The 25,854-nt window shown below is 32.4% G+C and overlaps 1 protein-coding gene across 28 annotated transcripts in view; it reads right to left on the bottom strand.

Annotated features, from left to right (window-relative positions):
* LOC145249568 (uncharacterized) overlaps positions 1 to 25,854 on the bottom strand; it is a 585,438-nt gene that overhangs the window by 170,390 nt on the left and 389,194 nt on the right. For 12 of the 28 annotated variants that reach the window (XM_080111262.1, XM_080111264.1, XM_080111267.1 and 9 more), the window contains exon 11: positions 23,248 to 23,324. In XM_080111262.1, the coding sequence (XP_079967388.1) occupies positions 23,248 to 23,324 (77 nt within the window). Of the gene's footprint in view, positions 1 to 4,471; positions 4,499 to 5,003; positions 5,109 to 23,247; positions 23,325 to 25,854 lie in introns of all 28 variants that reach the window. The other 16 variants (XM_080111254.1, XM_080111253.1, XM_080111243.1 and 13 more) reach the window with 3 other exon arrangements.

Genomic DNA, 25,854 nt, shown 5'->3' with positions numbered 1-25,854 from the left:
ATGGCTCAGCACGAATTTGTTTATATTAGACTTGAAACAGCAATCTTATAATGAGCCGGGAAGCAATTCTGTGTAGATGAAGATAGAATATATGATATATCAAAGTGAATTGTCGTAGAAAACTAGTGAAAGATAAACAAATTAAACACAGGAGAAAAAAAAAAAAAAAAAAAGAAGAGATTGACTGACTCTGTTCAGATCTACAAATGTAGACGTTCATAGATCCACACGAAACCAGTCAATCTCTTGGTTGTTTTAATTTATTCTGTGTTTATTTTGCCTTTGTAACTCCAGTCTGTGTCCGTACATATGCTTCATAATAAATAACAAAGCGTTTACATTATTCATACGTTTTGGACTATTTTCCTCCTCTTTATTTATCTTGTCATACTTTGCAAGCTTCTTTAGGTGCTTTTTGTACTGGTCAGTAACAAGAATTTTCAGCTACATTTAACCCTTTATTTTACTGATTGTGACAAAAAGCAACTGAAGACGGTAAATTCCAGTTTAGATCATGGTGCATGATTATGTGCTCATGTTAAAATACAAAAAAAAATAAATAAATAAATAAAATGAAAGATTTAAATTCAATCTTTAAGATAAAAATCTTAAAAAGTGCTGTTGAATTAATGGGAAGAATTTGCAGCACGAGTGCACTTTAACTAAACGGAAATATTTTGCTTTTAATTTTTGGAAGAGTTCCAAAAGAGAAAATAAAATGTAACATTCTTTATTTTAGAATAAATGATTTTTAAAATGTACAAATAAAATATAACAATTATTTTAGTATGTTATAAAATGGAATGTATTTTTATATAACTTTAATAAAATATTATTTAGATGTAAAATACATCAAATTAGAATGTTTTGATAGGTTTGCAGTTAATTATTTTTCTAATTTGAAAATGTTAAATTATGAATGTGTTTGTGTTTTTTTCTGTAAGATAAATTTCTTTAATAAAAATCTTACAGTAGTCATTTTAGTATATTTTGGTATGTATGAAATTAAAAAAAAAAAAAAAAAATTGTGTTATATTTTTCTGTTGTGTTTAAAAGAATAATGACACTAATATATAGATTTATCTTTGTTAGTGACTGGTATGGATGGTTGATTGTTAAGAGATATGTACACAAGAATTCAACAGGTTGATTCTACTTGGGCCTAAATCATCAACCAACAATATCTTTTTTGTTTGTTCTTATATAATCATTTGTGACCATCTGAAATGCTCCATTTTGGATAGCATTGTTACTGCAGCCACACCCCTCAAGAGTGTTGCATTTGGCTATCGTTGTTTCATTAAATTAACCAGACTTTGATTATATCCATGTAATCGTTTTCCGAAAATGACCTTTCAGGCATCATACTTTTAACTTATCTTTTGAATCAAGTTGCTTCTTCACAGCAGGTGCCTTTGGCAGGTTCATAATTTGTATTCAAATAACCTTTTGGTACATCTAATAATTATTTCATTGTCCTTGCAGGTGCATGCTTTTGTCAAAATAATTTCTTGGTACACACTGCCTAGGCATTATAAACAAGATATCAAGTTCATAATTTTTATTCAAATGATTTATTTTTAGTACATTTGATAATATATTTTGTTGCTTTTTACTTTGTCGCATGGTGTATGCTTTTGACAAAATTATTTTAAAAACTAAAAAACGTAAGATTACATTAATTAAACAGAAGAAATTTATAGAAATTTATAATATATATATATATATAAGTTTAAATTAATTTGTTAATAAAATTCATAATCCTTTCTGAAATCCAACCATACTTGATATTTAGAAAAACTTAAGTCTAGGACTGATCTATCCATCAAGTTTCAATCAAATACTTTATCATTGTTATGACCTAAATATGCACCTCTGTGTTACAAACACATATGGTTGGTTGCTTTTGCTTAATGGAATATCATCCATTTTGGGGTTATTTAATATGGAATCGAGTAATTTTGGAAAAAAATTTAATGCTTTTAAGTTCGTTATATCCTCAAATATTTGTTCAGTGTTTGCTTTGATTGATTTGTAGAAAGAAAATTGTTTTTTTTGTTTTTGTTTTTTTTTGCAGAACATGACTGAGTTTTGCAATATGAAAGAAAAACATCAATGTTTGGTGTATTTTTGGGCAGAAAGCCAGTATCTTCAGACAGCCTAATCTGGCAGAACTAGAACAAGCATATTTTGAATACAATGAGGAAAATTCTGAATAACTTGAATGTAATCCTCATTCAGCACAGCTCTGATTTGAGCTGAGATGTCACTCAGTGCTAGCGCAGTATAATTTGATTTCAAATAAATACATGTTAGGTAAAAACTCTTTTGCGTACTTACATGTCATGTAAAAATGAGTAAAATTTACAAAAGATATAGAGAAGAAAAATGATTACAAGTAAAAATACAAGTTATCAAATTATACAGTTTTATCGTATTTGTTAATACGATAGAGTTCTTAAAATCCAGGGGAGGTAACTGCAGTCTATGATTTTGACAAAATAATTGTAATTCGTCATTTAAAAATAGAAAATGGCAGATCGCTAATATTTGAGGGGTTGATCATTTTTTTTTTTTTTGTAATTTCAGAATTTTTTTTTTATTAATTTTAGCATAACCTGTAAATACATGTGGTTTCTTTTATAATTTTTTTTTCTTTTTTTCTTGAAATGCATTTTTTTGAAATGTAATTATACTGCACAAGCACCCATGTCTCTTCAATTCTGGATTGTTTTGACAGATATTATTATTCAGATAATCTCACGGATAAAAATCTGGGAAGTTAAGGTTTGGTGAGTGTGAAGCCTGTTCAGAATCATGCCTTCTGACAACCTAATCTCCAAATGTCCTCGTAAAATAACTGAATGGAAATAAAACAAAGACTGTTAAACATTTATGATTGAAACTTAGTGGACAAGTCAAGGATATGCAAAAGTTTATTTGTATCAAATATAGTTGGATTGTTGAAAGGATTGCAATGAGTTATCTAACCACGTTTGTTTGCTTATTTTTAAAATTTATATTTATATATTGAACCATTGTTAATATAGCATATCTGGCCAATTACAATATGGAAAAAAAAACCCCAAGATTAAAACAATTTCTATTTTATTCAGAAAAGAACTATTTACCCGTCTCCTCACAAAGTCAATTTTAATGAGGGTTGTGGCCATTACTGAATGCCAAAAGAGTGCTCATTTATGACCCTGTGGTGTTCAGTAATGACCTATCATTGATTTGATAAGCTTTCAATAATAAAAAAAAATCATTAGTTTGAGCAGATCATGCAATGAATTAAAAAAAAAAAAAAAAAAAAAAAAGGAAAGGGGGGGGGGCGGAAATTCCAGTCTGTTCAATCGTTTATTTAGGTGCACTATTAAATTGATATTTATCATTTAGGGACTTTGTTTCAGAATTTTTAAGATGAGGATTTATAATTTGGACAACTATTCTCATCTTGGTATTTTCACAATTTTTCGGCTGATGTAACATCCAATCCTTTTTGGGAGCATTTCTTTGAACTCGGGAATATCTATGTTGAATTCAGAGAACCTATATGGAATTTCAAACTAAACCCTTTATTAAATATATTGAGGTAGATTGTCTTCATTCTGTCAGTCATAACCAGCTAGAAGTCTTCATTATTATGTTGTTATTACTTATGACCCATGTGGCATACTGATAAAACTGCTAATGGGTTGGGCTACTGGAATTCAATTATCAGAGGATCATACCAAAAACTTTAAAAAGATTATATATATATATATATATATATAGTAATTAAAGCCTCCTTACTAAACACTCAGCAATATAAGGGAAAGATGAAGGGCAAGTAGAGTAATCGTAGGAATGGAGTGGCGTCCTCCCCTACATCTCAGTGTAGCAGCTAATGAAAAGGGAGCCTTCAGGTCGGCCTCAACTATAGTTAGTCATTTATTTATTTTTTTTAAAAGTTATTGCCTGTAGGAAGGATTGAACCGTTACTCTACAGACCACCGTCACTTAGAACTAATTGTTAATAAACACCTGTTGCGCCAATGATTCATGTGGATGGGTTTGACTTAAAAATACATCTGAAAGACAACATCAGGTGAAAGATATTGAAAATAACCAAGATTAGAATAGTATTGTTCTGAATTTTTGAGATGAGGAATGAAAATTTATATTATGTGGATTATTCAGATGCCTGATGAGAAGAGTAATCCACGTAATGACAAGGATACGAGAGGATAGTAATTCAAAGGATCGAAATAATTAAAATTTAGGAGGTTTTGTTGTTACGTATTTGTTTTTATGATGCATGTGTGAATGAAGAAAGAAAAGTGCTTCGATAATGAAACGGTGGTTGCATTAGTAGAGAAAAGTCAATTATAATCATTGAGGATGAGGAGACGTAAACTATGGCATAGATCATCAAATATTTTGTTCATTAACAACAACCGAACGAAAGTTTCTGGCATCGTGTACTTACCGAACTTGAGAAACCAAGGAATTTCTCCTGAATAAAATGAGTAAACAAAATGAAACTGCAGCATACATGTTTTTTTGTGATCTTTTTTTTTTTTTTTTTGTTTTTTTGTGATTTTTTTTTTTTTTTTGGTGATTTTTTTTGTGATTTTTTTTGTTTTTGTTTTGTGCAATTTTTTTTTTGGCCAGGGGGCGACACCAATCACAACAGTAAATATGTGAAACAGTGCCTGAAAAATACATGATTTAATCTTTGCCCCATGAGACAAAGACAGTGAAATGGGGGTAGACGAGACAGCTTACTTACCAGACAACTAAAAATAAACAACAAATATACCTTTCAATGATTGTGCAATTTTAAAAATTTTTTTTAGATTTCGAATTTTTGTTTTTCTTCCTGTGTCACGGTGGTCAGAAAGGCCAGAGAAGATACACTCTTTCGGATGGAAAAAAAGGCAAAATGGTAGAGTGGTAGTAAGAGTGCTTTGCTCGTCTGTGTGGTGGTAGACGAACGGTCTGTAAAACAAGGTACTTACTGGGTGGTCGGATCTGAGAGGGCATCCGAGAGGGCATCAAACTCATCGATCGGTTCTTGAACTGCATCCTCATACAGGTTGAAACTGCTCAGCGCATGGATGATACTAAGGGAGGAACAGACAAAACACTGCACATGGAATTTGGGAGTTCACAGATCTTTGGTCAAGAGAACACAGATGGAAATAGGTAGCAGGAGTAGAGGGAAAAGGGGCAGATAGGATTACTCTGTTGTAAGATCGCTCTCACAGTTCACCTAAGGTTTGTAAAACCAGCTTTATATATATATATATATATATATATATATATATATATATATATATATATACTAGAAGAATACTCATCACAGGATGATAATTAATTCCCTATATAGAACAATGATGCAATACTTTTATGTCTCCTTATGAAGATTAAAATCTATATTATATTTCTCTTTGTCTGATCGTTCCATTTTTTGGGGGAAACTACTGGGCCAATCTGGCTGAAATTTTGCATGGACCTTCGTCAAAAGGTACAGTAAACTAAACATTATGGTATTCATTTGATGCACAGTTAGGAATTAATAGGGATTAGTATTTAATGCAAAAATGAGCACAAATTTAATCAGCAATTTGGCATAAGGCACTCATTTTAAGTCAATGGGTTATGACTGTTACCTGTTTCTGATGTGCTAAAAAGTCTAGACAAGATATAATACTGCTAACCATTATGTCAATCTTTATTTCAATTTTGATCAAAATCCATGACATGATTTTGATCCTAGAAAATGCTTAAAATTCAAGGCTTAAGCTTAAAAGATCTTCAGAAACCGAAATTGAGTAAACCTTGCTTAATTGGTATCTATTAATGCAAACCTGAAATATTTAAATTTTCAAATGGGAGGTTGGATTAGCAGATGATTATGGATTTCATGAACACAGCTGCTAGGCATAAGGGATAAGATGCAGGCTATATTTAGTATAATTTAGTTTTACACAACAGGATTGAAAAAGTGATGCAAACCCTTTGTGAAAATCCAGATATCTTACAAATATTGTGAAATTTTAGCAATAGTTATTACACATGAATTAATAAATATTGTTCAAATTCCAGTTCTTTGGGGTATTTTAAAGTGCTTTAATGACATAATATGGGAACAACCTCCCATTTGAAAATTCAAATATATCAGATTTGCACTGAACTTGATCCAAGCAAGATTTCCTGAATTTGAATTTCTTCTTAAGACTCCTTAAACTTAAACACTAAATTTTAGGTACTTTCTAGAATCCAAGTCAGAATGAAAGTTTGATCTAAATTCGAATATGGATTCTAGACATAAGGTTAAGTATTATTATATCTTTATTTTAATCACAGTGTGAAGACATAACAGAGGTGCATGTCTGTTCTGTTCAGGGAATTAATTTTACGCATCCTGACAGGAGTATTCTTCTAATATATATGAATAATAAGTATGGGACGAAAACTGAGGTGAATCATACGTTGTTTTGTATTGTTGCTTGAGAGTAAATTGAATTGGAAGATGTTCAAAATATGAACGGTAGTGGAAGTAATTGCATTTTGTCTCTTGCAAGGTGTACCAAAAGAATGACAGAAAAAAAAAACAACTTACAAAACCATGGGCAGTGCTTGGTTAGTTCTTTAATAATGACTGATGATGAATGAGAGTCATGAGAAAAGGTTGGGAATGATAAGAATGAGTGAACAAGAAGAGCAGAAGTTAAAAAGGTGAACGATCTTAGTGTTTTTGTTTTTCTTTCTGGTTTTAAAACTAAAGATATCAAAGACAAAGATCAAACATAAAAATTAATTTTTAGACCCAAACATTTTGAACTTCATATAGATAATAGAATTGTGAAAACTGTCAGTCTAAAAAGGGGATAAAAAGTTCAAGTAATAATCAAACAAAAATCTTCTAAAGCTCGAAGGTTCAATTCTTGATATGAGCGATAATCCAAATCCTTACGATAAATTACTTAAGACTTCTACCCAATCATGGCAGACGGAAGGAGAGCAAGTTACTTATTAGAATTAAATAAAGGGTTCTAATTCAAATCGTCCAGAGTTTGAACATAAAACTTCATCTGAAGATCAGAGGTTACATTGGACAAAATTTTAAGAGAATAACACACAAAATAAGAACAGTAGTCTAAATAATACTATAAAATACTTTGAAAGTGCAATTTGTTAATATAAAATGATCTGTTGAGTTAACGTTAATATGCTGTCTATCAGTGTATTCATTTAGTGCCATAAAGACATTGCAAAGATAATTAGATATTTTAAAAGTGCATTACTCTCATTTGCCTTTCATTTATACCATTTATGCTTCCTGTCACCATCTAAAAACATTTATGTACAAGCATACATAAGCCTTAGAGTTTTAATATTATACAAATAAATCACTTAGTCAAATTATTCCAATGTTACAGCTAAACTCCTTCCCAAGTCTAATGATTCGCAAACCAGCTTTTTGTAGCAACAAGCAAATTATATCGATACATGGGTTTTCATTAGATCACCCAAGTTAGGAAACATTGAGCCTGAGCAATACCAGATGGGTGGCCATTTTAGAATATCAAGTGCTGTATATACCCCCCCCCCCCGGGACAGGGATATACTAGCAGGTCACCTGGCATTGCCCGGAGGAAAAGTGTAACATATTTTTATTAAAACTTCTCTCTATCTTAATCTTTCTCTCTTTCCCCCTCCCTCGTTTCATTCTTTTTTCCCAACCCGTCCCTTTTCTTGTCTGCCCAATCCATTCATATTCATGGACACACACACAAAATTCTTTATATAAATTCTTCGAGGAATGAGTCAGTATAAGGGTAGTAAACTTGATAAAAAAAAAAATTAGAGTTACTTATTTTTAGTATATAAAATGCCTTAAAAACCCGATACACACTGTCAAAATCTGTGCCAGTTTAGCATCAAAAAATGACCCCCCCCCCAAATTTGAGATATTATTCATTATTATTCATCCAGGACAACGCTGATCAAGAAAATACCGCCCTTGTGGGTATTTGTTTTTTATTTTTATTTTTGGCTTGACATACACACAACTTTTCTTTATATAATAGAAGATATATCTAGAGGAACACATGAATTTTAATATTTCCTAGAAATGTCCTCTTTCAGTGAAAGTCATATGTCCTTCCACAGCAGATATCACACCAGGTATTACCGAATATATAAACAAATCAGATGGTCAGACACCGTTACAGGACGTTAGTCTGTTACTGGTTACATTCCCAATAAGGCTGGTAACCATTTATACACCAGGATAGAGTGTTTGCTTCCAAATAAGCTACTAAAAATTGCTCGATTTTGGTGATGCAATAACTGTTGCTTCACCGAGATTTGGTTATAATCCTTTTTTCTTTAATTTCTTTCATAAATAGAAAATCAAAAAATCTTTGTTTAATGAACGATGTAATGATATAAGGGAGAAAAAAAATCTTTTCTAAAAATAAATGAAATCTAAAAATGAGATTCATTCCTGCTGCTAAACCAAAGAAAATCAACTTTCTAAGGACGTTAATATTTACATTTTAAAATCAATGACCCTCCCCCATCCATAACTCTAATATCACCCATGGAATCGTTAAAAAAATATGCAATCCTTTTTGCAATCTAACCCTATTTATTAAAAATAAACTTAATTTATCCCCGACTTGTTCACCAAGTTCAAGCCATAAATGTCCAACAGTCTTTGTTTTATCGCCATTCAATAAACACACCTGGATAGAATGTGCAAAATTGTTAATAACTGATACACTCATCTCTTAGAACCATCATTATTTTGGCTGTAATGAACCTTTTCAATTCAGGAATAGTCAAGGGATTGTTTTGATAGTCAAAATGAACTTTGGGATTACTTTCGGCAGCCTCATAACTTTCCCTTCCCTTATTTTGTCCTTCAGTTTCCACATTCTATGAGCTTTGTTTCTGACAAAGGAGGAAGAATTGCTGTTTTTTGAGTCAGATCTTTCCATATCACTCATTGTTAGCTAATCTGTTTACCTAAAGTAGTATTATTTTTAGCTCCTTCCATCAAGTGACTTAATGCCGTGTCTGGAGTGATTTTCATTCAAAATAAATAAAAATCGTTATCGGGGGGGGGGGGGGGGTGTTAAATTTTAATGAGTATAAAACCCATTATGAATTACACTTTCTACCAAGTAGATGATCATCTAAATGTCGCTGCGTATCGCTGCATTATAAAACAAAGACTATTGGACATTCATAAGTGAAATTTGGTGGACAAATTGAGCATCGTTTGAAGTTTATTTGTACCAAATATGGTTGGATTGCAGAAAGGATTGTGTATTTTTTATTAAACAATTCTATGGGTGCCATCTCTTTATGTGTGTGTGTGTGTGTGTATTTATGTTCGTTTCTGTTCATAAGCCAAATAACATGAATTTTAACATGCACCCCTATTCTATTAAAGAACTGATATAATAAAAACAAACAAAAATATCACACATTAAAGAACTAAAAGATGAAAATAGACAAAAATGTTGTCTCCCATCCTCCCCACCTTCCAAGCAGCGTTTGAAAATGGCATTATTTTCTGGGCACAAATGAGAAGAGCTGATGGTGCTTGTTTGCATTCGAGATGCTTTTTTATGGAGGAGGGGGGAGGAGGAGGAGGAGGAGGAGGAGGAGGGAAGGCGTAAAGAAGTACAGAGACGAGAATGAAATGCATGTCAGAGGGCAACGACATCCATTTACGAGCAAGACAAAAAGGACAAGATATACTGCGTCAGGGGAAGAAATTGGCTGAGAAGATTGCAGCGTCTTCATGGCAACGGTGATGTTTCAAGTGTTATTAAAGAAATTGCAAATAGAGAGCGGAAATATTGGATGAAAGAAAATTGAAGAGAAGGAGGGAGAGGGGAGAAAAAGAAAGGAAGGAGGGCAGGAGAGGAGAGAGAGGAGAAGGAGGAGAGAGAGAAGGAGGGGGGAGACAGAGAAAAGAAAGAGAGAGAGGAAACAGAAACAAGAAAGAAAGAGAGAAAGAAATTCATCCAATAATTGAAGTTGTTTGCAAGTTGCAGACTTCTCTTAATTCAGATCTATTTTCCAAACGAAATAGTAAAGAATCTGTTAAAGACAATTTTGAAAATAATCGTTTTCAGCTAAAGACAAATTGGACATTCCTACATTGCATATTTATTGATTAAAATTCTATTTTCAATTGAAGCATAACAAATCCAAACTATGAAACCACCTAGCAATATGATGCCACATCTAGAAAAAAAATGGAACAAAAGATGAAAAGGTAGAAACACTATGGGGGAAAAAAAAAACAAAAAAAAAAAAACGAGACAATAACAGATGAAATGAAAAGAAAAGGCTGAGATAATAACAGATGAAAAGGTCAACACAATGACAGAAAAAAATGAATAAAAAATATGAAATATTAACCAATTAAAAATAAAAAAAAAAAGCTCTTTTTTTTTTTTTTTTTTTAATTTTTTTTTTCATTTATAATAATTAGAAAACCATTGCTTTTGGACAGAAAAATTTTGGAAATGGTACCACAAAGTGGACAGGGGTGAACAATGCCTGGAATTGAGCTAAGAAATATAAAACATTGTAAAGGTCGATTCCCGCTTGGGAGACAGCGTCTTAATCTGCCAGCAATTTTTATGCAGGTGTACCAGATACGAATGTCTGCTGTTGGTATAAAAACAAAACCAAAAAAATAAAAATCTTACAAACATTCACATGCTCAAAGAAGAGAAAGAAAAAAAAAGCACATGCTCATTCTTCGTGCACATTAGATTGCAAAAGACGACCGATTTTTAGAAGCATTCCGACAATAACAAAACAACAACAACAAATTGAATCCGCAAGAGAAAGTATTTCTTTCAACTAAACATTACCAAACACAGTTTTATTAGTGGCATAGCATTTTAAAATTGCCTTTTTTATGCTGATTCATTATAAGTTTAACAAAAAATATTTATACATTTTTTTTTTCAATTAGTCGTCAGAGTAGTATCAGTAAAAATTTGTATTATTCCCTTTTTTTTTTATTTAATTTTTTACTCTTTTTCACCCCCAAACAAGGCGCCACTCAAACACGAGAGGCTAATAATCAATATCACATCTACAGGGAACTATGTGGAGAATTGAGCAGACATTTAACATGTCACACGACATGTAAATTTCTGTATGTTAGTACAGACAGGGAAGCAAGAAACAGGGGAGGAATTCCGAAGTCCAGCAGTCCAAAAGATGCGATTACTGGAGCAGAAGGCTTTCCGGTATCTAGGGACCTCAAAAGTGAAGGAGTGAAATTTTGCTGCTTGTCGGGTTAATCGGGAATATGTACGCCAAGGGGGTACAACAAGTGCTATGAGGTCATCAGGTCACATATCATTAAAGTACTAGTAAAACAAGCACATGGATGACACATTGCGGCAAGGAAACCGGGGTTGAAGCTTAGATGATAGTAGCAAGTACTTTTAAACATAATCCTATTCATTCAAAGTGCGGCTTCCACAGATCTGATGTTTTGTAATATCAGTGATTATTTTGTGTGTAGTGGGAGGGGAGGGGTATCATCTTACAAAAAAAAAAAAATCATTTACAATAGAAATCTTATCTTATAGATTCATTGCAAAACTCACAAGCAAAATAAAAACAACCTTGAACACCTCAGTGACAAACAAAAAAGTCCTTTCACAAAGAACAGCAAATATACAGTTATTTATAACAAAACAAAAACTAAGGTAAATGTTACTATTGGCGAGCTAAATTAGTGTGAAGGAAATGCAGTTTGGAAATTAGTTAAAAACACTTTATTTTGCCTTACCGACTCACTTGTAATGGATCCGCATTCAAAACAATTTATATTTAATAGATAATAAATATATACATGTGAAGTTACAGTAAATATTAGTCGTGAGTAAATAAATATCGTAATGTTGGATTCATAAGTATTTGTTATTGATATGTATCAAAACAATACAATATTTAACTAGACATTTAAGTTGTTAAAATTGTGCAAAAATTATAGCCCATTAACTTAGGAGTGCTTAATGTCAAATTGATGGTTAAACACAGTCAAATTTGTGCTTGTTTTTGCATTGAATAATCGTTGTCATCATCAGGATGTGCTCCTTGCCCGGACTAATGTGAGTTTTCCTCTCTAGAGTTTCCAGTCTTCCATCAGCTGCCTCAGATCTTCAGGTTCACAGTTGGCATGGTGTGCTATTTTCTGGATGTACGTGGATCTAGGTCGTCCTTTGCTTGTGCGTCCGTGTCATGGAGTCCATAGCAATACATCACTAATTCGTGCTTGCTTCTCAGATAGTGACCGGCAAATTGTAGGTGTCTCTCCCTGATGGTATTAGATATGGCAGGTAGGTTGCCATAAAGTTGCTGCTTTGTGGGATGATTTTGCCAAGATATATTTAATACTGTTCTTAACATACGAGTGTATGTGCTGTCTAGTTTTCTTTCCAATCTTTTGGTGAGTGTCGCAGCTGTAGCATCATAAACAGGGATAGACTCCAGCATCGCTGTGAAGAACTGCATTTTCAGTTTGTCAGCTAGCCTTGAAGTCCATACTTCATTGAATACTAATCTCTAATTGTGTATTAAATGGCAACCATAATACTTGGACCACTGCACCTTATAACAAAGGTTCATGCAAAATTTCAGTCAGATCATACCAGTAGTTTTCAAAAAAAAAAAAAAAAACAACTTCTAAAGTAAATGTGGTATTGTCGGGATTAATCCCTATTAATACTAATTGTGCATCAAAAGGATAACATAATATTTAGTTCAATGCAACTTATAACAAAATTTCAGCCAGATTGGCTCAGTAGTTTCTGGTAAATAATGGAACTGATAGATAGACTAAGAATAATATAACATAGATATATAATATGTGAAGTTAATGTAAATATTGGTGACGAATAAATAAATATCACCATGTTAGTTCCACAAGTAAGGTATAAGAAAATGGCCGCTCACTTTAATCAAAAACAAATGTTTTTGGTAACTTTTTTTTATCTTCTATTCAAGATATATATATTTTTAAAAATGTAAATTCTTCACTAATCAGTAGGTAAACCAAAATTTTTTTTTTTTTTTTTTTTAATTAATTTCCCAACTATACTTCCTTTGAAATAATTCATGTTGCCAATAATAATGTTTACCCAAATTAATCAAAGACCATTTTTTTTTTTAATGGTCCAATTCTTGGTGTGGATATTTCATTAGTAATACACGTTTACTTAACCAACAAGTATTTTAAAAAATGTATTTAGTATTATTAGTTACAGTCATATTTTTTTAGTCTATTGAAAAAGTTGCTAAACAAGCGAGAAAATGTTGATGCCATTTGCAATTTTTCTATTTGTTATTAATGCATGATTTTCATTGGATTGACCAATGAAAATCCAATGAAAATTAACAGCAAATCTCTAAGTTTCTATTACTGAATATTGGGTCAGACAAAATATGTAATCAATTAAAATGATTAAAGCTCTTTTTTTTAACGTAAAAAACAGATTGAAAATTTCTGTAATTTACCGGCTAGATAGAATCAAATATCGCTAAATGCAATGTTATAGTGATCTAACATTAAGAATCAAACTAATTTTACATTATTAGATTAGACAAGAATAGTCAGTATTTTGACATTTGCATGCTTCATGAACCTATTCTTTTTTATAGTTTTTATGAAAATTGAATTATTCGGTTGGTTGTTTTTGTTTTATGCCATTTATAAGTTATTTAATATTGAATCCAGTATTTTATGAAAGTTTTTATGCTTCAAGTTCTTTTATATCTTCAAATATTTATTCATGGTGTTTGGTTTGTTTTGTTTTACAGTATATCAACCCTTTTTGAATTATTTAATGCATAATCCAATAATTTTTAAAAGTTTTTTATATTTCAAGTTCTTTATATTTTCAAATATTTATTCATGGAGTTTGATTTGATTGTTTTCTAAAAGAAAATTGTTTTTGTTTTGCACTTTGCAAAGGGAAAAGACAATAAAATCAATATTTGGTGCATTTTTGGTCAAGAATCCAGTATCTTCAGCCTCATCTGGTAGCACCAGATGCCCTAACAGGTATTACCACTCTGGGGTCAAGTACACTTATGAGTAATGGTAAATAAGGAGCAACTTCACATTCCTCACAGGCCCCAAATGGGCTTCACTGCTAGATATTTTAAGTACATACGTAAGTAGAGAGTAAAAGGGAAACTATTGACAATGGTTGTAGCTAAACGAGTTTCTTGTTGGGAATGTTTTGTGGGGGGGGGGAGGTGATGATGAATACTATGAGAAGATTGAAAATAAACACACCCAGAAAAAAGCAATTCTCATACAACGCTCATAAAATGTGAGGACTAAAGGACAATATAGAGAGGGAAGGGGCTGCTGAAGATATGCTGGTAGTTTTGAATCTGACAAATTGCTAATTGATTTCATCTAGCCAATTATTCTTGTAATGCTGCCTATATAATAAGATGAAACCAGTCTATTAGAGTCCCTCAGGGATCCATCCTGGGCACAACTCTTTTCCTGATGATCTTCCAAATCACATCCTTACATCATTCGTAGACATTTATGCTGATGACAGTACCATCTATGGTAGCAGATCAAAAACTGTAAATGACCAAGTTCTGACTCTTTCTCCTCTGATCTTGAGCACGTGGTACAGTGAAGAAAGAGGTAGCTGGTTACTTTTAATGCATCTAAAATCAAGCTTCTACCTTTACATCATCAACGCTCTGATGCCCATCTGGCATCAATTAAAATGAATGGCTCTTGTCTTGGGGAGGCTTCATGTTTTGACAAGCTTCTGGGCTTAACCTTTACTCCTGATCTGAAATGGAACATATATCAAATCCATTGCCAAGGTTGCTGGAAAAATGGTGGGATCCTTCTACCACTCGAGTAGATATCTCACTCCTGATACAATTCTCTACCTATATAAAAGCCAGGTACGCCCAATGATGGAGTACTGCTGCCATATCTGGGCACGAGCTGCTAGAAGCAGCTTATCCTCTCTTGACAGAGTTCAAAATAGACTTCGTAGCTTAGTGGGGGGGATACCCTTTTCTCTTCCCTGCAATCTCTTTCAAACACAAGAGACGTTGCGAGCCTGTCTCTGCTTTATCATTATTTTCATGGCAAGTGCTCATCTGACCTTCATTCTATGGTTTCCCCTTGCCAAACTTTCATGAAAAACACTCGTCTAGCCAGAACCACTATCAATAATTTCCCACACTCTTTATCTGTGCCTAAACCTAAATGTAAATTCCATGAACAAAGCTTCTTTCTTAGAACTGCACGCCTGTGGAACTCTCTTCCATTTGCCTGCTTTCCAGCTGACTACAATTTGATTGTCTTCAAGTCCAACGTAAACAAGTTCTTGAACTGTCCCCCTAAGTAATCCAATTTATAAAATTTCCACTACTTATGTTTGCTACACTACAATCACATTGACTAACGTATACCCATTAATCCTTATCCTCGAGTGGCCTCTAGGCCTTGATAAGTGGGGATTCCTGTGTAAAGACAAAAATCTCTCAAAGCTTGTCATCAATAACTTTGAAACTGACAAATCATTATTCGATTCTGTCTAGCCAATTATTTTTGTAATATATAAATTATGACGAGTGGAAGAAAAGGATCTGTTAAAATTTTAAGAGTCATGGTTGGAGTTGAGTGCTTATGCTACTGACTCAACAGCCCTGATTCGAAAGCAAAGAAATAAGATGAAACAAGAAATCTCTTTACTTGCCAAATCTCTGTTGCAGACAACAAAAGTTCAATGCCATCATTGTCAATTGTTTACCGAAATGATTATAAATAGACAAGATGAAGTGTTTGTTGTCTTTTTTTTTTTTTATCTATGAAAGTTGTTTAAGGATATTTTCTCTCTAATCGCGATAAACGGTGAAGCACAAACATCACAAGAAAAGGTTTGCTTGATTCTAAGGAGATATCTTCATTGGCTGGCATAGTTTTGATTAACAAGCAAACTATTCTAGTCAGTTTTAAAAATACCATAAGACACTTAGAATTCTGATAAAAAAAAAAAGGTCAAAACAGCAAAATGGTTCAATTTTGAAACTTTATGAAATAAAAAAAAATAATGAAAAAAAAAAGAGATAGAAAAGAAAAAGTATGAGGGTTATTTGAAGAGAAAAAAAAGATGGTGTTTTTGTGAGCAAAATTTTTTTGTTTAAAGAAAAATATGTTTAAAAAAAAATGAAAGATAATATTAGTAAAGATTAATAAATAAATAAATAGCGAATAAAAAGACTTCCTTTATATTTTGCAATTTTTAGATTTGGATAATTTGAGATTTCAAACACCTTCCAGAAGATATAAAGGATGGAATGGATAAATTCGACTGTCTTTTGTATTAGTTTTCCAATATTTCTTAAAACATCCAGAAAACGAATCGGATAAACAGGAAAAAGCAGAAAAACTTCCTTGTATATCAATCTGATAAAGATTCTTTTATCAAAATTATTTCTTTGCTTTTTGGTTTCATTTTTACCTTTTTGTAAACATTTCCTTAAAAAAAAAAAAAAAAAAAAAAAAAAAAAAAAATCATTATTCAACTAGTGGGATCCATGGAAATTTCACAGTTATATTCTTCATCTGTCGTATATTGCTGCTTTATTAGCAGAAAACATTTTATTAAATTTAAGCACGACGCCATCAAAAGTGTAGGGAAAATGAATGTTGTTGATCATCATTGGTTTAAAGTGATAAAAATGCCTATCTTACTTCTAACTAGAATCATCTCAGTAACCACAATACCACATTTAGACTTGGAGCAGTCCTACTTGAGATAACCCCAAATTTGTTGAACACATACTATGATAGGGTTTGTACAGGAGTAGTACCTTACAGAAATGGTGCACAAAATATAGCTTCTCCCTAATTCACTAGTTTTTTTTTTAGTGTAAATTCCCCCAGACAAGGTATGAAGCCACTTGATGTAAAGAGCTAAAATAAGCACTCCTTCAGGGTAAAATAACTAATCAACAAGTGTTATGATGAGTAGATTTCAACCCAGAAAGCAGCAATTCTTCTCACTTAGTCAGAAACATCACTCATGAAATGTAAGGATTAGAGGACAAAATAAGTGAAGCAAGAGTTATAAAGTAAGGCAAACCTTAAGTTCACTTTCTAATCTTAAATTATTTTACCATATAAATATCTTTAATTCTATCTTTATATCTTATTATACTAAACAAGAATTAATTAACATTTGTTTCCCTAAGGTTTTTTTTTTCTAGATATTTTAACACAAAATACACGTTAAAATTAGTTCTGGGATTGAGGTATGTTTGAAGCTTGAAAATTACTGTAAAATTAAAAGGTTATAGGCCAAAGTCAAAATACTTTTACTGCTCTTAAAAGCAAACAAAAACAATATATTCTGACACTATTCTAATGACCAGCTTGATAACGGCTTGCTTCCCCCCCACACTTCTTTCTTTGTTTTAGGTTTAAAAACAAAATAAAAATTCAGAGACCTAATAAAACTTTTTTTTAAATGGAGGGGTGATCCAAAGAAAAGAACTATGTAATATTATTTTGTTGACCAAGAGGAGAGGGGGGAGGGTGCTTGTCTCAAATGACAACCATCTTTAAGTGATTCTCCTTTAAAAAGAGGAAACCATTTGTTAAGTGCTTAGAGTCAACATCCAGATTCTTATTGCAATCTGTAACAAAAGAGAACAACGATGTTTAATTACACCGCTTTCCTCTTAATAGAAGGCATCATTTTCCTATCTGCGTTTCTGCTCTATGGAACAACCTACCAAAGGATGCTGTGACGATGACTACCATATCCAGATTCAACAAACATTCACAATATGTGGATGTAAATATCTACCTGTATTATTTGAATTCTTCAGACTACAGTTTCTCATTTTGAGTGTTATTTTCACAACATTTCAGTCGATATAGCCTCCTATCTTCTTCAGGTGTATCTTCGGATGCAGATGCTAGATTTTCACAAGATACATACAAAGAAAGTCGGAGGTTATATAGACTGAAACATTGTGACAATAACACTCAAAATGAGAACAATAGTCCAAAGAATCCAAATAATATGAATAATCTACCCTCATCTAAAAAATTCAGAAACATTTACCTGTCTCTTTACACAGCATGTTACACTTTGCTATTTCTTGCCAAATAAATTTGATTTATTAACCTTTTTTCCACCATTGTTCCTAAAATGGAACACAAGTTTTGGAGTTGTGTAGAATTCCTAATTTTATTCCTAATTCGATGTTTATCATATATTTGCACTAAACTGATTTTTCCCAGAGTTCATGTATATTGTTTTCACATAAATTTCAAACAAGCTATGGTAAAGTTATATTAAAAAAAAAAAAAAAAAAAAAAAAAAAAAAAATTAAATCAGAAAGTAAATCTATCATCGGCAGTATATAGATTAAATTTGATTTAATTTATATTAAGGCAGGAGAGGATGGAGGTGAAACAGCAGAGGAATGAGGCGGCGGCAGAAAAACCAATCCATGATAACAAGTTTCAATGGCGTTCGTTTTAATTTGTTAGTATTATATCTAATCAACCACTTGAGGTTATTTAATGCTGAAACATGATACCTATTCTAAAATATTGTACACACTAAACTGAACACAAGTTGCTATTTTTTTTTCAACTGATAATCAGTGGTAAATTGTGGGTTCATGCTTTAATCTACAATATTAATCCATTAATAGACACAAGAGATCTTTAATAAAGTCAGTAGCAAAGCAAAGCTACAACATATTTTAGATTTTGTAGACATTTTAAAATGTGATGGGGGCTTTTTTTGGAGAGGGGGGAACTGTGGCATAATGGATAAAGGTGTTGATTTAAAATCAATTCTGAGTGACAATCTTCTGAAGTTTGACGGTTCAATCCTTACTGTTGGTGATAAAAAACTAAGGATGCTATTCCGTCATGGCTGATTGAGAACAATCTAATGCTTTGGATTGAATAAAAGGTTCGGTTCAAAATTCCATTTAGGTTCCCTAAATCCAACATGAAGACTGCCAAGTTCTAAAAGATGCACCTGAAGAAAGTTTGAGGTTTCATCATCAGAAACATTGTAAAAATAACAACCAAGATGAGAATAGTTGTCCGAATAATTGAATTTGGTTTCTTTCTATTTAAAGGATGCCCATCACATTTTTATAACCACTCTGGCTCTTAGTGCTAAAATGACTGTTTCTGATGAGGACAGTTGCTTTAAAACAGGCTCACGACAAAAAAATAAAATGAGAAATTTGTATTATTTGGATTCTTCAAACTACTGGAGTGTTATTTTTATGTTTTAGTTGATATAATCGCCGACCTTCTTCATATGTATATTTTTGAACTTGGAAATCTTTCTATCAAAATCGAGAATCTGCAATTTCCAATGGAATTCTTTATTTAATCAATGGGAATAACATTCCATCAGCCATGACTAGATAAAAATATTAAGTAATTCACAAAAAACATGGCATAGTGAATAAAGTACTTGGTAAAAATCAGTCTTCTGGTTGTTGAAGGTTCAATCCTCAGTAGGAGGAGGTGACATTAAAAATTGCAAAGTACTTAGAATGTTTGTTTGTTTGCGTTTAATAACCTATCAACCTTTCTGTGGTCATTTGAGGTCATGCAAATTTTGTGATTTGATTTGGTTTTACGGCATATCAACCGTTATTTTTATTTTTAGTCATTTGATGCAGATTACAGTGATTTGGATTTTTTATTCAAAAGTTATTAAAACTCATTCTATAGATAAAGATTATTTTTTTTGGGTATAAGTTTGTTTTTTTAAGAAATGTCAGTATTGTCTTTGGATTCACTTTCTCAAAAAGTTCTCCCATGCTGTTGACGTAATTTTTTTCAGATATGTGAGAGGTCTCTACAATCTAGAAGGTAGTGCTTCACCGTAAAGGATTCTTGGCATGCCAAACACTCTGGAGGGTCTTCCTTTTTAGCAGGAAGGAGTGTGTTATGAGTGTATGCCCCATTCGGGTGCAGGACAGAAGTACTTCCTCCCTGCATGATTTTCTGGATTCTGGTATCCATTCTTTTTATATGGGTTTGATTTTGTAGAGTTTGTTATTTTGTAGGTTGTTCCATTGTTCTTGCCATTTTTGGATAATGAATACTTAGAATGGTTCACAGCATTCGACAGAAAGATTGCCCAGAGTTCATCAAAATACACCTGAAGAAGATTACATCAACTGAAGCATTGTGAAAATAAGAAGGATCGAAATAACACGAATACTCAATCCTCATATCAAAAATTCAGAAACGTAACTTCAGAATTGACTTCACCGCAAACAAGCAACTCCAAACATCACTTGCTTGAATGCTTACTAAACGCTGTCCTTGAGTGTCTTTGGTTTCTTTATACAAGAGTTTTTCAGGTCAATCTGATATGATAATGCTTTTCCCTATGAGTAAATCCTGACCAAATATTCAAAATAACATAGTATTTGATGCCTAAATAAGATCTCCTCAGAATGGCTACACAATGACTCATACAAGAAGTAGTGCACTTTTTACTAGTGTTCTAACTTGTGCTAGAATCACCAAATTGAATACTCCACTAGACCAGGTGAATTCTGGCCTTGGAATCTGGAAAAATCAAGTAAAGACCACAAGAAAAATAAACTATAACACAGTTAATTGGTCTATCTGAGAAAAGAAAACTTATTCATCAATGCTTTATTCAATTAGAAAACTTTAAAAAAAGTACTTGAACGTTTATGCATAAATAAAGTGTTAGCCCCAGGAATGGGACACCTTGATCTCAGAGAACTAATTGAAATAAAACGACATAAGAGAGAACTAAAACTAAACAGTCCACAACTACAGGAAACAAACTACGTTCCACTCATAACCAGTGATGGATATAAAACATTTGCAATATCAGACAAGTATTTTTTTATACACATTAGCTGTTGTCCTATCTCCCATATCCAGCTCATATTTTCTTCTCTATATCTATATTATGTTTTTGATTTTTGGAGATTAGGATTGACAATTTGGATGATATACACACACAAACACACACACAGTAACAAGTAGTTATCTATGGTATTAAAAGTATGATCCAAAAGTCTATGCAATTAGTACAAGGTGGTACGGAGGCCCTGTTACAAAGCAGCAATACAAAACACGTGTCTATTTTAAAAATAAAACAAAACATTAGAAGAACACGTACTACAGTAATAAAAAAAAACCAAAAAAAACATGCAATGAATTCAGTTTATTCACTTTCATTAACACTCTCACACATCAAGAAGGCTGATTCATTATTTCACTATATCTGGCTTGCATTTTCCCCTCAATATTATTATGTTTTTGAACTTTTGGGATAAGGATTCATAATTTTTATTATCCAAACTACTGTTCTCATCTTGAGTATTATTCGTAGAACATGTGTGTGTGTGTATATATTATATATATATATATATATATATATATATATATATACACACACACACACACACACACAGTAACAAGTAGTTATCTACAGTATTCTTGAGCAACGTAGTGCAAGATGGCTAGTCACTTGCGGTTCCACCGTCAAAGACCAACCACCTGTAGCCCTGAGAGTTCTTCTTTGATGGTTGTTGTCCAAGTCCTCAGCTGTTCACCGACATGCTTGTACCTCCCAGACAGAGGTAGGTAGGTCAACTTTCCAGATCAAGACATTTTCTTTCTTTCATTATACTATAACTGAAAACATAGCATACCACTCCTCTCCATCATATTTGGATGTGTGGGAGGGAGGTACACTTGGTTGTTTAATATTCAGTGTTATGGCTGCCCCCCCTCCTTTTTTTTAATGTCAGCACAACAAACCAGAAGGAAGCGGAACTGACATTTTGAAATGGATCTGACATTTCAATTTACTTAATTTTCTTGAAGAATAAGAAAAAAAAAAAACAATTTATATTTTATAGTAGAGGTCAAGATGACCCACCGAATAGTAAAAGCATAAGTAAAACCCCTGGAAAGGTCACTTGGAGAGATGAGGAAGTGACAGCGAGGAGAAGAGGGTCTGGCACCACTACCTGATAAACATCGTAGTTTGAAAATCAGATGTCAGTTAGGTGTTAGGCTTGTTTGTATATTTTACAGCATATCAATCTATTTTTGATGCCAAAAATAACAGTGAATGATTAATTGAACCCAAGTTGCTATCTTTTTACTCATAGTCAATCCGTTTGGCATAATAGTAAAAATATTGGGCTGGGAGACCAGGGTTCAATCCTCGGTTGAGTCTTATAAAAGACTCAACAAAAAAAAAAAAAAAAAAAAAAAAATGTTACTTGATGCTCCCTTACTAAACATTCAACATTACAAAGTTTAGATCAAGGGTAAGTGGAATAATCCTGTAAAAAGAGTGTCATCCCACCTCCAAATACACCTCGATGTGGTAGCTAAATATAAGGGAGCCTTAGGGTTGCTCTCGACTACAGCCCAACACTTTACTTTTACTTATTCCTTGCCAAAAAGTAGGAAAACAGTAATTATAATTCTGAATTTTTGAAATGAGGATTGATAATTCGCAGTATTCGGATTATTTGGACTACTGTTCTCATCTTGAGTGTTATTTTCATGTTTTAGTGGATGTAACCTCCGACCATCTCCAGGTGTATCTTGTTGAACTCAGATCTTTCTGTCGAACTCGGGATCTGCAAAGAATTTTGAAAGGAACCTTTTATTTAATCCATGAGGGTAGCATGCTCTCGTTCCATCAGTCATGAGTGAGTAGAAGTCCTAAGTAATTAGCAATTATATTTTGAGTGTCTCCTGCACTGAGGATTGAACCTTCAACCTCCAGAAAAGTAACTTTACAACTGAATTAACCAAGTACATTATTCACTACGTCACAGGTATTTAAACTCCATGTAACCGATTCCACAATCCATGATGGTACCCATTAAGCGAATTACACACCACAAGTTTCAGCTTTTTTTAATTATAAAAGGCCGCCCGAATAGAAAATTAATAATTTTTGTTCTTTTGTTTTTTTCTTTTAATTAAAGACGCAAGTTGTTATTAATTCATTAAATGGTGGGGTGGAAGGAGTTTAATTAAAGGAGAGGTTGTTAATGGTAGGCATTGTTGTTGTTGTTATTTTCCTAAGTCATAATATCATAGACGCCATTAAATGCATGCTGTCCAAGAGATGACATGCAACGAGAGAGACTTACCGTTTTGGGTCATGAACCTCAACAGAAAATTTCTTATCACGATAATATAGATTTTCTAATTGTTTCCAATGGAATATCTGAAAAAGAGAAGGTTTTACGATAACAGACAGCTTTCAAATTATAACATCACAGAGAGAGGAAAGAACTTTTCAGAATATCTAAAACTTCAAGATGTATATTTTCACGGTAGCAAAATATATTTACACAGCAAGCCTTCCTTTATACATGTTTCTTTAAATAAGATTGACAAGAAACTCTAGTCTTTTTTCCCCCCCATATTTTGTTTTTGTTCTCTCACAAATACAAAGTTTTCTCTAGAAAATTCTCGTTGGGGGTACAAGTGTTATCGATTAGAAAGTACGATCAACATGTTAATATAGGAAAAAAAAAATGGTTTATTGCATCCCATCCCTCACTCTCATGGTCTGTATTCAGTACTGACTGACAATAGACACTCCCTGTAAGGGTAACTGCACCTGTAATTATGAACCAAGGGTCGCATAATCTCCAACCACACCTCTGAATAACCACTGTTTGATTCCAATGGCAAGGTGAAATCTAGGACAACTGGAAACAATGCAGAGAGCACATACAGCATGGTCACCCATTTAATACTGGACAAATTCAAAGTCGTTTAACTTTGATGATCTAATGGGAACCAGTATGTCTGCAAGATTATGTTGTATACAAAGTTTATGGTACAGGAAAGCAGAAATCGAGAGGGCTGAGGTCATCTTTGGCATCCTAATGGTCATCTAGACTATAGAAAAGATGAGAGACTTGTGAAAAAAAAAAGCACAAGAATAAATGTGGATAAATAACCGAGGAATTCTTTGTCAAAAAATACTTCCTTTTTATTAAAGCTTGAAACAGAATTAAGGCAAAATAAATAGTTCAAAATTCTTCTTGGTTATTTAAAACAAATTCTAGTTAAATTGGAGTCAGATTTAACAAAGAACTATTAAAGTTATTATGTATCCTAAACCAAAATTTTATTTTCATTATATCAAAAAACTTTTAATGTGGGGTCATAAATATTTTGAAAACAAAGAGTATCAAATTTATCTTGGCAGTTAATTTTTTTTTTTTATGGAAAATGCTCCAGACAAGGTGTGAAGCCACTTGATGTTAGGAGCTAACAAAAAGAAAAGATAATTATCAAAAATAGAAGATGCCTATTGACTTTAATCTTGAAAAAGCCAAGATTACAGCTAGGATTAAAATAGTCAGCAGAAATAAAGTTCTACACGCCTGAAGTTCTTGGAAAGAAACTACTAGAATAGGGAGCTGTATATCAATGAGATATTAAAACAATGAATTGATGGAGACCACTAGATCAACAAGTCAAATGAGCTTGGAAAAAAAAAGACAATATTGAAGAAGAACACATACCATAATATTTATAGAAAAGACAGACTGGCAATATAACATCTCTGAGAGGGAGATTGTAGAGAAAAGTAGGGCCAATCAAATTACAGATACATTTCTGCACCTTATTAAGAATCTTCAAATGGGATAGAGATTCACTAGCTCAAATATAACAATATGCCATACATGGTCTAATAGTAGAGATAGAGAATAGCCTCAGATGTGAGACTGTTTAAAGCGATAAGGAGAACTGACTTTCTGAAAGGCAGAATGAGCAATGGCTCTAATATATGAACTCCAAGAAAGATTTGATGAGAAAGAAACATTGAATTACAGCCAAGCAAATTCAAAGCTTGTTGGAATTAGAAAATTTCCACTCTTGTGTGGTATTTGTTCAGAAACCAATTTTCACGCTGTATAATTTTAAATATAAGCTTTGAACATACGAAAAATCCTTACAAGTGTTACATGAAAATTAATCATAATGGAAGCAATAATTATTAGATTGAGCCTAGCTAAATATTGGGAAAAATCCTATTATCTTTACAAAAAAAAAAAAAAAAAAAAATACAAAAATGACACAGAAGTATAACATTAACTGTTTAAAATTCATAACAGCAAATTTTTGTTTTAATATTAGATCTATAAAAAAAATTCAGATTTGGACCCGTGGTATAGTCCATGGCTTTGGTAAAGGCCATTTTGGATGATAACATCTTTGGATATGGTCAAGAACCTCACCAACATTAAATAGAAATTGAAATACGTTATTAAACGAATAACAAATGAACAAATTAAAGGATATTTATGGTGTGCATGCATAGAAAAAATGAAAATAAATAAAACATTAAAAGAATACAAGGGTCACCGGATAGCAAGTGTTACCTAAAGCATAAACAGAGTTGTATAAATGAAAAAAAATGGGGAAAATCGAAATTTTATAACAAAACATTTTTCTTTGAAATTTTGTGAGAACATAAGTTATTTTAATATTAGTAAATGTTCATAGTGAAAACACTTGTTTTGTGTAATGAAAGTTGGGTAAGTAATCACAAGGTATAGAATCGTATAGGTCAGCATTTTAATAGCATGTGTAAGTAATATATGCGAGTATTTGGAAGTGTGGCATTGTGTGTGTTAATTTCCCTTGCTCTTATTAATGTGGGTAGTAATTTTTTCTGTTTGCTTGAAACTAGTGCTAGTGCGTAAGAATGTGCATGTGAAATGGAGAAAGCTTGT

This window comes from Euprymna scolopes, chromosome 28, assembly GCF_053919585.1.
Source record: "Euprymna scolopes isolate OS-2025 chromosome 28, ASM5391958v1, whole genome shotgun sequence".
NCBI classification, from domain to species: domain Eukaryota; kingdom Metazoa; phylum Mollusca; class Cephalopoda; order Sepiida; family Sepiolidae; genus Euprymna; species Euprymna scolopes.
Note: the sequence above shows the minus strand (reverse complement) of the source record. Positions and strands in the feature narration are given on the sequence as shown.